General features: G+C 40.7%; 2 protein-coding genes across 6 annotated transcripts in view; both read left to right on the forward strand.

Annotated features, from left to right (window-relative positions):
* LOC135526512 (LIM domain-binding protein 2-like) overlaps positions 1-12,243 on the forward strand; it is a 122,873-nt gene extending 110,630 nt beyond the window's left edge. For all 4 annotated transcript variants that reach the window (XM_064954951.1, XM_064954949.1, XM_064954950.1 and 1 more), the window contains exon 9: positions 8,078-12,243. In XM_064954951.1, the coding sequence (XP_064811023.1) occupies positions 8,078-8,308 (231 nt within the window). In that variant the 3' untranslated portion in view covers positions 8,309-12,243. The remainder of the gene's footprint in view (positions 1-8,077) is intronic.
* A 1,295-nt stretch (positions 12,244-13,538) lies between these two features.
* The window catches only part of LOC135526513 (transmembrane anterior posterior transformation protein 1 homolog), a 30,013-nt gene continuing 25,990 nt past the window's right edge, over positions 13,539-17,561 (forward strand). For both annotated transcript variants that reach the window (XM_064954952.1, XM_064954953.1), the window contains exon 1: positions 13,539-13,745. In XM_064954952.1, coding sequence (XP_064811024.1) covers positions 13,553-13,745 — 193 coding nt within the window. In that variant the 5' untranslated portion in view covers positions 13,539-13,552. The remainder of the gene's footprint in view (positions 13,746-17,561) is intronic.

Here is a 17,561-nt window from a genome sequence, read left to right on the forward strand (position 1 = left end):
CTTTTTATTAACATAATTGGTGAAGCAAAGGGAAATTCTAAATTGATATGGGAGAATCTAAAAAAGTTAACAGGGAAAGACCATAGTAACACTGCAAAAAGACTAGAAATCATGGTGAATAACAATCTAACACAATCTAACACAGTCGAAATAGCAATAGCCTTCAATTCCTACTTTATTGACTCTGTCAGGGCACTGACACAGAACCCCGCCACCGGTTTCTTGGGCTCAGTGCTAGTGAATGACACTCAACCTGTCTTCATCATAAGGGAGGTTTCTGAGTCAAAGGTGAACAAGGTGATTAGCTCACTAAAGAACTCTAAAGCCAAAGATGTGTTTGGGATGGACTCTACCTTTCTTAAAAACTACAAAGAGTCACTCATTGGCCCCATTACTAAGGTCACCAACACATCTATTGGTCTCGGTGTGTTTCCAAGGGTATGGAAGTCGGCCATAATAACGGCCATCTTTAAATCAGGTGACCCTGCTGACGTGAGTAACTACAGGCCCATTAGTATACTACCTGTGGTGTCATAGGTTGTTGAAAAGTGTGTAGCAGAACAACTGATTGCCCACCTCAACAACAGCCCCTTCACATTACACTCCATGCAGTTTGGCTTCAGAGCGAAACACTCCACAGAAACGGCCAACTGCTTTCTTCTGGAAAATGTGAAGTCCAAGATGGGACAAAGGGGGTGCTGTTGGGGCTGTGTTTCTGGACCTAAGGAAGGCTTTTGATACTGTTAACCATGATATTCTCATCACAAAATTGTCAAAGTTCAACTTTTTCCCTGATGCCTTGAGATGGATGAAATCATACCTTGAAGGCAGAACTCAGTGTGTCAGAGTGAGCAATGAGCTGTCGCCCTATCGTAGCTATGATGTGGGTGTGCCCCAAGGTTCAATACTGGGGCCCCTCCTGTTCAGCCTGTACATTAATGATCTGCCTTCTGTCTGTACTGGGTCTGAAGTTCAAATGTATGCAGATGATACAGTGATATATGTGCATGCAAAGAGCAAACAACAAGCTGCACAAGAACTCACTACTGTAATGGTCCCGGTTACAAAGTGGCTCAGTGACTCGTGTTTGCATCTCAATGTGAAAAAAACTGTTTGCATGTTCTTCACAAAGAGGGCAACAGATGCTACTGAGCCAGATGTCTATGTGTCAGGGGAGAAGCTCCAGGTGGTATCCGATTTTAAGTACCTTGGCATCATACATGATTCCAACCTCTTTTAAAAAGCATGTGAAAAAGGTAATTCAAATAACTAAATTCAACCTAGCTAATTTCCAATTTATACGAAATTGTTTGACTACAGAGGTAGCAAAACTGTACTTCAACTCTATGAAACTCCACCACTTAACATACTGCTTGACTAGTTGGGCCCAAGCTTGCTGTACAACATTAAAACCTATTCAGTCTGTCTACAAACAGGCTCTCAAAGTGCTTGATAGGAAGCCCAATAGCCATCATCATTGTCACATCCTTAGAAAGCATGAGTTCTTGAGTTGGGAAAATCTTGTGCAATACACCGACGCATGTCTTGTATTCAAGATCCTTAATGGCCTGGCCAGACATATGGCAGCAGATCCACAAGGTCTGCCATGAGAGGTGACTGTATAGTTCCCCTAAGGAAAAGCACCTTCAGTAAATCTGCATTCTCTGTGAGAGCTTCCCATGTCTGGAATACACTGCCATCAGACACACATAACTGCACCACATATCACACTTTCACAAAATGCTTGAAGACATGGCTAAAGGTCAATCAGATTTGTGAACATGGTCCCTAGCTGTGTGTTGCCGCTTTCCATGTTGTCTGTTGTCTGTAGCTTGTGAGGTGTGGAAACACTTTGTTGCTTTTATGAATTTTGTCTTGCTGCTTTTTGCTCTATGTTGCTCTGTCTGTATGCTACGTCTTGCTTGTCCTATGTTGCTATGTCTTGCTTGTTCTATGTTGCTATTGTCTATATTGTAATTGTTTTTAATAACCTGCCCAGGGACTGAGGTTGAAAATAAGCCGGCTGGCTAAAACCGGCACTTTTACTGAAACGTTGATTAATGTGCACTGTCCCTGTAAAAATAAAAATAAACTCAAACTCAACTCAAGGGTAAGATGGTTAGAATGGTAAAATGGATTAGATGAGTTAGAAGGGTAAAATGGGATAGATGGTTAGAAGGGTAAAATGGATTACATGGGTTAGAAGGGTAAAATGGTTAGAAAGGTAAGATGGTTAGAAGGGTAAAATGGATTTAATGGGTTAGAAGGGTAAAATGGATTAGAAGGGTAAAATGAATTAGAACGGTAAAATGGTTAGAAGGGTAAAATGGTTAGAAGGGTAAAATGGTTAGAAGGGTAAAATGGTTAGAAGGGTAAAATGGATTAGATGAGTTAGAAGGGTAAAATGGGTTAGATGGTTAGAAGGGTAAAATGGTTAGAAGGGTGAAATGGATTAGAATGGTTAGAAGGGTCAAATGGTTAGAAAGGTAAGATGGTTAGAAGGGTAAAATTGATTAGATGGGTTAGATGGATTAGATGGGTTAGATGGGTAAAATGGTTAGAAGGGTCAGATGGATTAGAAGGGTTAGATGGATTAGACGGGTTAGAATGGTCAAATTGGTTAGAAGGGTCAAATTAGTTAGATGGGTTAGAAGGGTTAAGTGGGTTAGAATGGTTAGATGGATTAGATGCTTAGAAAGGTAAAATGCTTAGAAGGGAAAAATGGTCAGAAGGGTTTAATGGTTAGAAGGGTTAAATGGGTTAGAAGGTTAGTATGGTTAGAAGGATTAGATGGGTTAGATGGGGTTTGAAGCCCATGAGTAAATCAAATCAAATTGATTTATATAGCCCTTCGTACATCAGCTGATATCTCAAAGTGCTGTACAGAAACCCAGCCTAAAACCCCAAACAGCAAGCAATGCAGGTGTAGAAGCACGGTGGTTAGGAAAAACTCCCTAGAAAGAACCTAGGAAGAAACCTAGAGAGGAACCAGGCTATGTGGGGTGGCCAGTCATCTTCTGGCTGAGCCGGGTAGAGATTATAACAGAACATGGCCAAGATGTTCAAATGTTCATAAATGACCAGCATGGTCGAATAATAATAAGGCAGAACAGTTGAAACTGGAGCAGCAGCACGGCCAGGTGGACTGGGGACAGCAAGGAGTCATCATGTCAGGTAGTCCTGGGGCATGGTCCTAGGGCACAGGTCCTCCGAGAGAGAGAAAGAAAGAGAATTAGAGAGAGCATATGTGGGGTGGCCGGTCCTCTTCCGGCTGTGCCGGGTGGAGATTATAACAGAACATGGCCAAGATGTTCAAATGTTCATAAATGACCAGCATGGTCGAATAATAATAAGGCAGAACAGTTGAAACTGGAGCAGCAGCACGGCCAGGTGGACTGGGGACAGCAAGGAGTCATCATGTCAGGTAGTCCTGGGGCATGGTCCTAGGGCTCAGGTCCTCCGAGAGAGAGAAGGAGAGAATTAGAGAGTTTTATTTGAGACGACTGTACAACCATTAAGATTAATTGTCAGATTCAACAGAAGATCTCTTTGTTTCTTGGGACCTAGAACAAGCATCTCTGTTTTGTCCAAGTTTAAAAGTAGAAAGTTTGCAGCCATCCACTTCCTTATGTCTGAAACACATGCTTCTAGCAAGGGCAATTTTGGGGCTTCACCATGTTTCATTGAAATGTACAGCTGTGTGTCATCCACATAGCAGTGAAAGTTAACATTATGTTTTCGAATAACATCCCCAAGAGGTAAAATATATAGTGAAAACAATAGTGGTCCTAAAACGGAGCCTTGAGGAACACCGAAATTTACAGTTGATTTGTCAGAGGACAAACCATTCACAGAGACAAACTGATATCTTTCCGACAGATAAGATCTAAACCAGGCCAGAACTTGTCCGTGTAGACCAATTTGGGTTTCCAATCTCTCCAAAAGAATGTGGTGATCGATGGTATCAAAAGCAGCACTAAGGTCTAGGAGCACGAGGACAGATGCAGAGCCTCGGTCCGATGCCATTAAAATGTCATTTACCACCTTCACAAGTGCCGTCTCCGTGCTATGATGGGGTCTAAAACCAGACTGAAGCATTTCGTATACATTGTTTGTCTTCAGGAAGGCAGTGAGTTGCTGCGCAACAGCCTTTTCTAAGATTTCTGAGAGGAATGGAAGATTCGATATAGGCCGATAGTTTTTTATATTTTCTGGGTCAAGGTTTGGCTTTTTCAAGAGAGGCTTTATTACTGCCACTTTTAGTGAGTTTGGTACACATCCGGTGGATAGAGAGCCGTTTATTATGTTCAACATAGGAGGGCCAAGCACAGGAAGCAGCACTTTCAGTAGTTTAGTTGGAATAGGGTCCAGTATGCAGCTTGAAGGTTTAGAGGCCATGATTATTTTCATCATTGTGTCAAGAGATATAGTACTAAAACACTTGAGCGTCTCTCTTGATCCTAGGTCCAGGCAGAGTTGTGCAGACTCAGGACAACTGAGCTTTGAAGGAATACGCAGGTTTAAAGAGGAGACTGTAATTTGCTTTCTAATAATCATAATTTTTTCCTCAAAGAAGTTCATGAATTTATCACTGCTAAAGTGAAAGTCATCCTCTCTTGGGGAATGCTGCTTTTTAGTTAGCTTTGCGACAGTATCAAAAAGGAATTTCGTATTGTTCTTATTTTCCTTAATTAAGTTAGAAAAATAGGATGATCGAGCAGCAGTAAGGGCTATTCGGTACTGCACGGTACTGTCTTTCCAAGCTAGACGGAAGACTTCCAGTTTAGTGTGGCGCCATTTCCGTTCCAATTTTCTGGAAGCTTGCTTCAGAGCTCGGGTATTTTCTGTGTACCAGGGAGCTAGTTTCTTATGAGAAATGATTTTAGTTTTTAGGGGTGCAACTGCATCTAGGGTATTGCGCAAGGTTAAATTGAGTTCCTCAGTTAGGTGGTTAACTGATTTTTGTCCTCTGGCATCATTGGGTAGACAGAGGGAATCTGGAAGGACATCAAGGAATCTTTGTGTTGTCTGTGAATTTATAGCACGACTTTTGATGTTCCTTGGTTGGGGTCTGAGCAGATTATTTGTTGCAATTGCAAACGTAATAAAATGGTGGTACGATAGTCCAGGATTATGAGGAAAAACATTAAGATCCACAACATTTATTCCATGGGACAAAACTAGGTCCAGCGTATGACTGTGACAGTGAGTGGGTCCAGAGACATGTTGGACAAAACCCACTGAGTCGATGATGGCTCCGAAAGCCTTTTGGAGTGGGTCTGTAGATTTTTCCATGTGAATATTAAAGTCACCAAAGATTAGAATATTATCTGCTATGACTACAAGGTCCGATAGGAATTCAGGGAACTCAGTGAGGAACGCTGTATATGGCCCAGGAGGCCTGTAAACAGTAGCTATAAAAAGTGATTGAGTAGGCTGCATAGATTTCATGACTAGAAGCTCAAAAGATGAAAACGTCATTTTTTTTTTGTAAATTGAAATTTGCTATCGTAAATGTTAGCAACACCTCCGCCTTTGCGGGATGCACGGGGGGTATGGTCACTCGTGTAGCCAGGAGGTGAGGCTTCATTTAACACAGTAAATTCATCAGGCTTAAGCCATGTTTCAGTCAGGCCAATCACATCAAGATTATGATCAGTGATTAGTTAATTGACTATAATTGCCTTTGAAGTAAGGGATCTAACATTAAGTAGCCCTATTTTGAGATGTGAGGTATCATGATCTCTTTCAATAATGACAGGAATGGAGGTGGTCTTTATCCTAGTGAGATTGCTAAGGAGAACACCGCCGTGTTTAGTTTTGCCCAACCTAGGTCGAGGCACAGACACGGTCTCAATGGTGATAGCTGAGCTGACTACACTGACTGTGCTAGTGGCAGACTCCACTATGCTGGCAGGCTGGCTAACAACCTGCTGCCTGGCCTGCACCCTATTTCATTGTGGAGCTAGAGGAGTTAGAGCCCTGTCTATGTTGGTAGATAAGATGAGAGCACCCCTCCAGCTTGGATGGAGTCTGTCACTCCTCAGCAGGTCAGGCTTGGTCCTGTTTGTGGGTGAGTCCCAGAAAGAGGGCCAATTATCTACAAATTCTAACTTTTGGGAGGGGCAGAAAACAGTTTTCAACCAGCGATTGAGTTGTGAGATCCTGCTGTAGAGCTCATCACTCCCCCAAACTGGGAGGGGGCCAGAGACAATTACTCGATGCCGACACATCTTTCTAGCTGATTTACACACAGAAGCTATGTTGCGCTTGGTGATCTCTGACTGTTTCATCCTAACATCGTTTGTGCCGACGTGGATAACAATATCTCTATACTCTCTACACTCGCCAGTTTTAGCTTTAGCCAGCACCATCTTCAGATTAGCCTTAACGTCGGTAGCCCTGCCCCCCGGTAAACAGTGTATGATCGCTGGATGATTCGTTTTAAGTCTAATACTGCGGGTAATGGAGTCGCCAATGACTAGAGTTTTCAATTTGTCAGAGCTAATGGTGGGAAGTTGTCATAGAGATGGATAGAGGACTCACTTGCCGCAAAAGACTGTGATAGCATGGGCAGTTTATGGGTTGTAGCATTATGTACTACAGTACCGATAATTATCTGTATAACATACCAGGTTTTATCCTAGGTTGGGATTCAATCCGATCAGCATTAGATCTGTGTTATAGCTCACTTGACATTTATTGGTAATTTCAGTTAACCGTAAATACGATCTCCACGAACGTTGGGGAAAATGCCTTTAAAATCTGCATTGTCAACTGTCTAGTACGCTGCGCTATGAATTGAATCCCGGCCTTAGTAAATATGTTATTGTAGCTATAACAGAATGGTGTCCACACTCCTTACCAACATATGGTGTCAGAAGTGGGATCTGAACCCACGCCTCCATTCAGGATTAGAAGGTCAGGGGTAGGCTACTTGTGTAGGCTACTGATCTTGATGAGACCCAATGTCCTCTAGTGTTTTTGCTTTTGGCCCTTCATTGCAGTGGTAGGAACTATCATCCATACAGATTAGAGTTGACACTTGTCAGTGGCCATAGTACAGCAATAAGCAGGAACAAAGACAGTTCTAAACTTAATTTCGGTATGACCAATACACTTTGCATGTATAGTCATCGACAGTTATATGAACGTCTAAAGGCTTTGACTTATGCTTTGACTTGAACTGCGCTGAATGAATATTTCCATAGACTAAGAGTTAGTTTAACCTGCATATCACACCATAAAATATATATGATCAATACACAGTACCAGTCAAAAGTTTAAAAAACTCATTCAGTTTTTCTTTATTTTTACTATTTTCTACATTGTAGAATAATAGTGAAGACATCAAAACTATGAAATAACGCGTGGAATCATGTAGTAACCAAAAAAGTGTTAAACAAATCTAAATATATTTAAGATTCTTCAAAGTAGCCACCATTTGCCTTGATGACAGTTTTGCACACTCTTGGCATTCTCTCAACCAGCTTTGAGGTAGACACCTGGAATGCAATCCAATTAACAGGTGTGCCTTGTTAAAAGTTTTTTGTGGAATTTCTTTCCTTCTTAATGAATTTGAGCCAATCAGTTGTGTTGTGACAAGGAAAGGGTGGTATACAGATAGCCATACTTGGTAAAAGACCAAATATATATTATGGAAAAGCATTCCTCATGAAGCTGGTTGAGAGAATGCCAAGAGTGTGCAAAGCTGTCATCAAGGCAAAGGGTGGCTACTTTGAAGAATCTAAAATCTATTTTGTTTTGTTTAACACTTTTTTGGTTACTACATGATTCCATATGCCTCATTTCATAGTTCAAATCAAATCAAATTTTTTTTTATGTCTTCACTATTATTCTACAATGTAGAAAATAGTAAAAATAAAGAAAACCCCTTGAAAGAGTTTGTGCTTCCAAATGTTTGACTGGTACTGTCGTACAATCAATATATTATCAATTCTACATATATTATCTCTCAGAATGTCATGCATTTCTCACACATGCAGCAATGTGTCATTCAAAATGTCTGACCTTTAACCTGACCTTAATGTCTGGCCCTTAACCTCTCTCCTTTCAGGACGTGATGGTGGTTGGTGAGCCCACCCTGATGGGCGGGGAGTTCGGGGACGAGGACGAGCGTCTGATCACACGTCTGGAGAACACACAGTACGACGCCACCAACGGATTGGATGACGAGGATGACTTCAACGGCTCGCCAGCGCTCGGCAACAACAGCCCGTGGGGCAGCAAGCCGCTCAACAACCAGGACAGCAAGGCCGAGAGCACAGCGCCTCAGTCGTCACAGTAGAACACACAGAGACCATGGCCACCGAGAGCACAGTCAGTGCCCCCACCTTCATATGTCCGCTTAGCTGACATTTAACTTCAATGGTTGAATGTTACTATTTTGGACATATTCTAATGAGACCATGTTGCCCTCACAGTAAAACAAAGAGGGAAAATAATTATTTAAAAACTGTACCTATTTGGCACAGTAGGGCGGTGCCCTCTAAAACCTCACATTGTACTGAATTGAACCCTGTTGGCAATTTTTTTCACGTCGTGGTCAACGGTGTCACTGTCACTCATCATGATCGATCATCTCCACCAAATACCAGAACAATTTGTCTCTGATTTCACTGTAACATCGAGGAGCGAGACAGAGAACTGAATAACATTGCACAGCAATATCCATATGAATAGCACTGCTTTTTCACCTAAATACATACAGGTTGTATGCATTGCAATGATGACGTAAACAATACTGGGTTTTCTTTTTCAATTTTTCCTAGAATTACTCTGTTTGGATTTGGTGGGAATTCACAGTGTTAGGAGAGTTGGGATAGCTCTGGGAATGACAATGCAGGTGTTCATATGAATTGTCCCTCTTGGACACCTTCTCAGTCCTTGAGCTTTAACTGTAGTGCGATTCTGTGGTTGTTGCCCTTTTGACCTTTGATTTGCACGTTGCAACACCTCTGGGACAGTTGACAGGGGAAGTCAAAACAAAACATCAAAAACAAAATGGCTCCTTTAAGGGCATCAGCCTCAATCAGAACTAACCGGCAAGGTTTATACTCAGCCCATATAGAGCCACCAAACTGCATCCGCGATGGCCGAGACGTCGCCGTCTTGAGCTTTTGCCTTTTTATTGAAAATTCATTTGGCTGTTGGTTTGTTTACAGTTGTTTTTTGTTGGATTTTCAATGAAAAGGAAAGTGACTCTGTTTCACCTTTAAGGACAGCTTCAAGTGGGGGGACACGTGCTCCATGATTACTTTTCCAGAATTACTGCATCAGCGCCAATTGTTATTTCATGCAAACCTGTTTGATTGTGTTTGTAGTCTATTGGTGTTCTTTTGCTTCTGCCCAAAATACTTTACAATCATGTTTGTACTTTGCCAATCAGTAGGCCTTTCACATTTGGAAATTGTTCTTTCCCTTTAATGACCTACTCCCTAACTGATGTTTAAAGTTTTTTCCTGCATGATTTAGTTTTGTTTGTTTGATATACAGTACCAGTCAAACGTTTGGACACACGTACTCATTCAAGGGGTTTTCTTTATTTTGACTATTTCTACATTGTAGAATAATAGTGAAGATATCAAAACTATGAAATAACACATATGGAATCACGTAGTAACAAACAAAGTGTTAAACAAATCAAAATATATTTGAGATTCTTCAAAATAGCCACCCTTTGCCTTGATGACAGCTTTGCACAGTCTTGGCATTCTCTCAACCAGCTTCATGAGGTAGTCACCTGGAATGCATTTCAATTAACAGGTGTGCCTTGTTAAAAGTACTTAAAAAATGTATTTCCTCCTTAATGCGTTTGAGCCAATCCGTTGTGTTATGACAAGGTAAGGGTGGTAGACAGAAGATAGCCATACTTGGTAAAAGACCAAATATATATTATGGGATGAACAGCTCAAATAAGCAAAGAGAAATGACAGTCCATCATTGCTTTAAGACATGAAGGTCAGTCAATACAGAACATTTTAAGAACTTTGAAAGTTTCTTCAGGTGCAGTCGCAAAAACCATCAAGCGCTGTGATGAAACTGGCTCTCATGAGGACCGCCACAGGAAAGGAAGACCCAGAGTTACCTCTGCTGCAGAGGATAAGTTCATTAGAGTTAACTGGCTCTCATGAGGACTGCCACAGGAAAGGAAGACCCAGAGTTACCTCTGCTGCAGAGGATAAGTTCATTAGTGTTACCAGCCTCAGAAATTGCAGGCCAAATAAATGCTTCACAGAGCTCAAGTAACAGACACATCTCAACATCAACTGTTCATAGGAGGCTGCGTGAATCAGACCTTCATGGACGAATTGCTGCAAAGAACCCACTACTAAAGGACACCAATAAGAAGAAGAGACTTGCTTGGGCTAAGAAACACAAGTAATGGAAATTGGACCAGTTGAAATTTGTCCTTTGGTCTGATGAGTCCAAATTTGGGATTTTAGTTTCCAACCGCTGTGTCTTTGTGAGACGCAGATTAGAACGGATGGCTATTTGACCAAGAAGGAGAGTGATGGACAGCTGCATCAGATGACCTGGCCTCCACAATCACCCCACCTCAACCCAAAACAGACAACAAGTGCTCAGCATATGTGGGAACTCCTTCAAGACTGTTGGAAAAGCATTCCAGGTGAAGCTGGTTGAGAGAATACCAAGTGTGCAAAGGGTGTCTATTTGAAGAATCTAAAATATATTTTGATATAACACTTTTTTCATTACTACATGATTCCATATGTGTTATTTAATAGTTTTGATGTCTTCGCTATTATTCTACAATGTAGAAAATAGTAAAAATAAAGAGAAATCCTTGAATGAGTAGGTGTGTCCAAACTTTTGACTGGTACTGTACTGTACAGTACAGGGAGGCAGGTAGCCTAGTGGTTAGAGCGTTGGGCCAGTAACCGAAAGGTTCCTGGATCAAATCCTCGAGCTGACAAGGTACAAATCTGTCGTTCTGCCCCTGAACAAGGCAGTTAACCCACTGTTCCCTGGTAGGCCGTCATTGTAAATAAGAATTTGTTCTTAACTGACTTGCCTAGTTAAATAAAGGATACATAAATAAATACAGTATATTATGTACCTTTTTGTGACACAGCCATTTTATTCATCAGTTTGGGAACACTGTTTGTTACAAGGTTTCTAGCTCTGTAACATAGAGAATGATAGAGACCGTTTTACCAGGAGCAGCGCCATTGAGGCCTTCCAGCTTCCTTCATTTTAAAGTAGTCAAAGTAGTCAACTCGGTAGGGATTTCTATGGGTTGTAGCCTCAATGGGTTGCCCATGCTGTCACAGATTCTATAATGGCACAGATATAAGGATGAGTCCTCTAACTAGCTCTGTGCTCTGTAAATAGAGGTGTGAACTACAATTTTATCCATATAAGATTAGCCACCATTCTGAAACCATTTTGTACTGTACATGGCAGCTGTTTTGACAAGCTTTTTGATTTGTATGAGTTTCACATTTCTATAGGGCATTTTGGATTCTGGTTGTTTGTCTACCATAAGCCACCTCCAATGTAGTTTTAGAGAATTTGGCAGAACGTCCAACCGTCCTCACAACCGCAGACTACGTGTAACCACGCCAGCCCAGGATCTCCACATCCGGCTTCTTCACCTGCGGGATCATCTGAGACCAACCACCCAAACTGAGGAGTATTTCTGTCTTGTAATAAAGCCCTTTCGTGGGGAAAACTCATTCGGATTGGCTGGGCCTGGCTCCCCAGTGGGTGGGCCTATGTGAAATCTATAGATTAGGGTCTAATTAATTTATTTCAAGAATACTGATTTACTTATATGAACTGTAACTTAGTAAAATCATTGAAATGGTTGCATGTTACATACATGTTTTCGTTCAGTATACATAATTTGCAAATTATTGAGCAAAAAACAGCATACTCAAGGCCCTACAGAAATGCAGTTTTAAAACACCTCCTTTAGTGTTACCAGTTGTTATTTGACTATGATTCCCCCCTGATCTCCTCTAGTCTACTCTTCTGTTGGATTTAGTTTCTTAAAGGAAAGAAGACAACGTTTGGATCTTTTGTGTATTTATTTGTGCATTTGTAAGGAAGCTAACACATTTCTGAATGGGTTTGAACCTGGTATTATTAGAACTCTGCACAATTTGTACATTATATCGCAGAGATGTTTTGTGTCATATCTGATGTCTGGTATGTATGCTTTGCCATTATGTGTGCCAATAAACCGTGCTTAAAGATTGTTCCGATTTGGTTTCTGCAGAAATGTTATGGATTACTGTGCATTCTGTGTTCATGCATGTCTGTTTCTAAATTAATCTGTGTTCATATACCTTTATTCTAGTCTGTCTGTTCTCGTACCAACAGCGTAACTGTGCTGTATCCTTACGTATTTCCAATGTAACAGATTGATGGACAATAACCTATTTTAAGACCAATTTCTAATGTGGCTAATGTCAGCCACCCCTTCTTAGATCCTTGATCAATATAGTGAGTTATTTAGGGTCATGGGGTCAACTGGTTCATCAATCCATTTGTTTATCTTTGAACAGGAATCAAGACAGAACTCAATCATTCAGGCATCAATTACTAAAGGAAGCGAAGCAGCAGGATATAAAGGGTGCGTTCGTAAATTCACTATGACTACCTACTCCGATTTCAGAACACTCTCGTCTGTGTACCAGAGCGCTAAATAACTGATGAATTTACTAACGCTCGACACCCGTTGAATATGACCGGTGACAGTAGACATCGGCAAAAAATATTAATTCAATTATTCCAGCTGCACAATTGCAGTCACCAATGCTCTGGATAACGTAAAAACAGCCTAACCAGATCTCTACTAGGGTGAGTAAAATGGTCAGAGTGAAGTATTCTTTCATTTATGTATCTGGAAGGAGCTAACAAGCTGGCTAACTTTAGCCAGTTAGCTTGGGTGCTTGACTACCGTTGTGAGGACAGAATGCTCGGATCAACCCTACTCCTCTGCCAGAGCGTCCTACGTGCGCTCTGAACGCTCCAAAAGTGAAATGCTCTGAATTTACAAATGGACAATCTGACAATGTTCTGAATTTACAAACGCCCAAAGCACACTCTCAGCACGAGCTGCCACTCGAGGGAATTTACGAACGCATCCCAAGTGTGAACTATTTGGATGGTTCATTGCTGCCATCTTGTGGTTTTTAAAGAACATTGATTATCCAAATAGAATATTCCTATTTGGTTTGACAGTCACATCAAAATGTTATTATTCCCATTGATTGAATATTGCGGGTAAATTAATTGAGATTTAATTGAAATTGTCACCTTATTTTTTTTTTGCAAAAGCCTATGATTATGTAATACTTATTTTGGATAAAGCAAAATATTACAAATCACATACCCGTTGTACATATATGTGGTGAATTTTGTGGGTCTATAATCGGTGTGGATAATGTTTGTTTGATAAATATTTATATGTTGTTATTTTTATGAATCAATCCCTGCGTGAGAAAGTGATGACGTTGCGTTGGTCTCTGAATGTTGCTACCAGCGCGGCGGCATAGTGAAGATGGCGGACTTGTTGGGGACCGGGCCGTCAGATGAAAAAGAAACCGAAAATGAGGACAAGAAGGAGGGGAAACGGCCATGGGATGACATACCAAAGTCGGAGAAAATCGTTAGAACTCCAGATTTGGCGGAAACATTGGGCTTTTACGATATGAACGCTGTCAGACGGGAGCAACGTGAACGCGAGAACTCAGGTGGGTTTCCCTGGATCTCTTGCGCAGATCAAAGCGGTTTAACTATAATTTTATCTGACCTCTTTAATATGTATAGTAATAATGCATTGGAAGCTGACGATCACATTAAAGCATTGTAAAATACATGTATAGTGGCACAACAATGTTCTGTTATCGTTGGGCTGTCCCGACAATGCACAAACAATCAAAGCACGCCATTGGATTGTCTAGCTGTCAAACGGTGTTGTTGTCATAGCTAACAAGCTGATTTGCAAGATTGTTTGTCAATAGAGGCTTTCAGTTAGGCTTTCTCACCTTTTATATTAGTAGCCCGTGACAAACATTTATGCAAACTGATCATTTCAAATATTTGTCATTTAGCGACTAAATACTTACGACGTTTTAATTCCTGGTAATTTGCTTGCATGTCACGAACCGCGCCAAGGCACGAGACGTCTACGTTAATTTACCCCATTCATAAGACGCTAAATACCTTTAGTACATTATTGGACTAGCCTACGTGGAGGGGGCAACAGTCACTGAAGTCGGCATAGACCCTACTAGCTAGCAAGATAGTGAACTACAGTATCTAGCATTAGGTAGCTACGTTCTTTGCTTAGCACAGGTTCATGTTTCTCTTGCTAACGTTACCTATAAAGTCAATGTTTGGGCTAACGTTAGCTTGCTGCCTTTTCTTTTTGCGTGCATCAATGCATACTGTAACTGTAGGGCGCCGAGTTACTACAAAAAGTTGTGGAATCCGGTCAATGTAGACAATTATTTCTGTTGGAAATCATATTTGCTTTCAATATATCATGTTTGACAGGTTCTCACTTTCCAACCGACTGGAAAATATTTCAATACTGTATGGGGTCATTTCGGGTAACGTCCTCAAGTCAATGTAAAAAGGGGGTCGGGGGCCTTTGCTCATGTGAGACTGTTTTAAATTCTGCATGAATTCTACTGTTGTGTATATGTAACAGCACAGCATACTCGTAGTTCCTATACTCCAAAACGTCATAAGTGGGATGTTGGCATTGTAGCTCAGAAAGTTTTCCTCATACCAAAAGTAATATCTAGCAAGTGTGTTAGATAATCCATTCGGGTTAAATTGGCCTTCAAATTCAGTTGGTATTGTCTAGAAGGAATACAGCTATTGTCAAGATTTACTTTTCATAGCAGGTTTAGGAGAAATTACACAGCAGATTAGGAGAATTAACGTAGTAGGTTAGGAGAAATGGGTTAGCTAAAATATTTGTAAAAAATTATACTTTTGATGTCAATTTGAGAAAAGCTGCATTCATTCTAGACATGACCAATTCAGTTGGTTCCTGTCCTGTTTTTATTTTATTTTTTAATTGAACCTTTATTTAACTAGGCAAGTCAGTTTTACATTGACGGCCTATACAGTGGAAATTATAGCATGTTAATCTTGGTGGAGCAAAAAAAAAAAGTGGGATGCATTGCAGCAAAGCCACCACACCACACAACTCAAAACAATACATTAATTGCACTATAACGGTGACAAACAGTGCCCACAAACGGCCTACATAAAGCTGTCCCAACATCTTACCACTGCTACACCTACACATCAGCAGAGCCTCTTCCAGCGAAACAGTTCAAGCAGCCTCATTTACTGCCTTTGAAAAAAACATAGCTGATATGGCTAACTTGCTCAAACAAATGTGGTTTCTGATGACAATTGAGATGTACAATCTATGGCATAAGAGGACGACAAGCGGATAAGAGGCAATCCGTAATTTTGATTAAGACATTAATGAGCGAGCTAGGATGGACGTAGTCAAAATAACTATTTGTTTAGCACATTTTAAATGTATTGCGACATAATTCAAAACATGGGCTGTTCTTACAGTGTTCTCCCTGTATACCAAGTCAGAACTGTAGGATAAATAAAGGGACATATAAGCAGACAATGAAACCTCTTGCAATATTCAATCAATACTCTCCAAAACAAGTTATAGGATTCATGTGCACCACCAAGTCAGAACAGTAGGTGAAATTAAGAAGTGTAAATAGACCAAATTATTAGGGTGAGGCACATGGTCTACTAACATCTTACTACACAACATACTTTCTTAGCTACAGTATACATAAGTGTAACACTTATCTCCCAGTCATATTCATAATATGCAGCAGCATACAATACATTTTTGGACACCACTTGTTGTGCTGTGCTGACTTGAACAGGAAGGTGGAGTGGTGGTCCTTCGTGGGAAAATGTTGTCATCAAAGTCTGGCATTTTCTGAATTTGTGGTGCTTTCGAAACTGGGAACTTTTGAGAACCCCCCCCCAAAAAAAAACAACCACAAGGTCGAATCATGACGACCTCATTGATCTTCAGGTTGTAGCTCTTGAAAGAGGCCGGATTTAAAATTCCGAGTTGGATGACCATTCCAAACGTATTTTCCCAGACGGAGCTTGTTTATTCCCAGCTTCCCAGTTGTCTTGAATTTACTGAAGTCAAGTTTTTGCAATTCCGAGTTGAGTTGTTTTGAGCGCGGCACAAATTCTGCTTCATGCACAGCAAGACCAATGTTGAATGTTTATCATTTTAAACTTGGAAAAGAGCCCCTTAGCCCCAGATTTGGGACCTCTCAGCCACTCCACTGAATAGCAGGCTAGTGTTTGCTTTGCAATGCTTGCAGTTAGCCACTGTCACTGATTTCTTCCAAACCACTCATTGTTGAATTTGCAATTTCCAACTTGTTGTGTAATGTTTATGGCCAATGAGCACTGATACATTTTATCTATAACTTCTCTTCATAAAACAATGATTAAAAAGGATTTGCCAGTAGATTGTTGACTTGATTCATGATGATGACTGCTAGCTAAGAGTTGAAAGTATGATGTTGACATGATCAGTCCAATCAAAGTTATTGTAGATATATTGTGATTTGATGTAATTTTGTCTGTGGCCAATGACCTTGAGCCTTCTTGGATGGGCACTTCCAATGTAACTATGGCAGCACCCAATTTTCTAGCTCTACCCTTAGACTTGGCGGTGACGTAGTGTCCCCATGAGTGACAACACTGAGCAAATCACGGTGCAACGCTCTGTATTTTCTGCTGGCTTACCCTACCACCACAGAAAGCACTGAGCTTGGCTGAAACACCTGCGTTTTGGAGCTGCCTTACTCAAGAAAACAAAAAAGAGACAATGTTTGTATGCGGATTTATTAACTCAATGATATACACTATCATTCAAAAGTTTGGGGTCACTTAGAAATGTCCTTGTTTTTGAAAGAAAAGCATTTTTTTGTCCATTAAAATAACATCAAATTGATCAGAAATACAGTGTAGACATTGTTAATGTTGTAAAAAATGACTGTTGTAGCTTGAAATGGCTGATTTAAAAAAAATATATATATTTGTATATCTACATAGGTGTACAGAAGAGGCCCATTATCAGCAACCATCACTCCTGTGTTCCAATGGCACGTTGTGTTAGCTAATCCAAGTTTATCATTTTAAAAGGCTTCTCTGCCTAGAAGGCCAGCATCTCGGTCACCTCTTCATTGTTGACATTGAGACTGGTGTTTTGCGGGTACTATTTAATGAAGCTGCCAGTTGAGGACTTGTGAGGCGTCTGTTTCTCAAACTAGACACTCTAATGTACTTGTTCTTTTGCTCAGTTGTGCACTGGGGCCTCCTACTCTTTCTATTTTGGTTAGAGACAGTTTGCACTTTCCTGTGAAGGGAGTAGTACACAGCATTGTACAACATGTTCAGTTTCTTGGCAATTTCTCGCATGGAATAGCCTTCATAGATATTCCATTAAAAATCAACCATTTCCAACTACAATAGTCATTTACAGC

The sequence above is a fragment of the Oncorhynchus masou genome, chromosome 32, assembly GCF_036934945.1.
Source record: "Oncorhynchus masou masou isolate Uvic2021 chromosome 32, UVic_Omas_1.1, whole genome shotgun sequence".
Taxonomy (NCBI): Eukaryota; Metazoa; Chordata; class Actinopteri; order Salmoniformes; family Salmonidae; genus Oncorhynchus; species Oncorhynchus masou.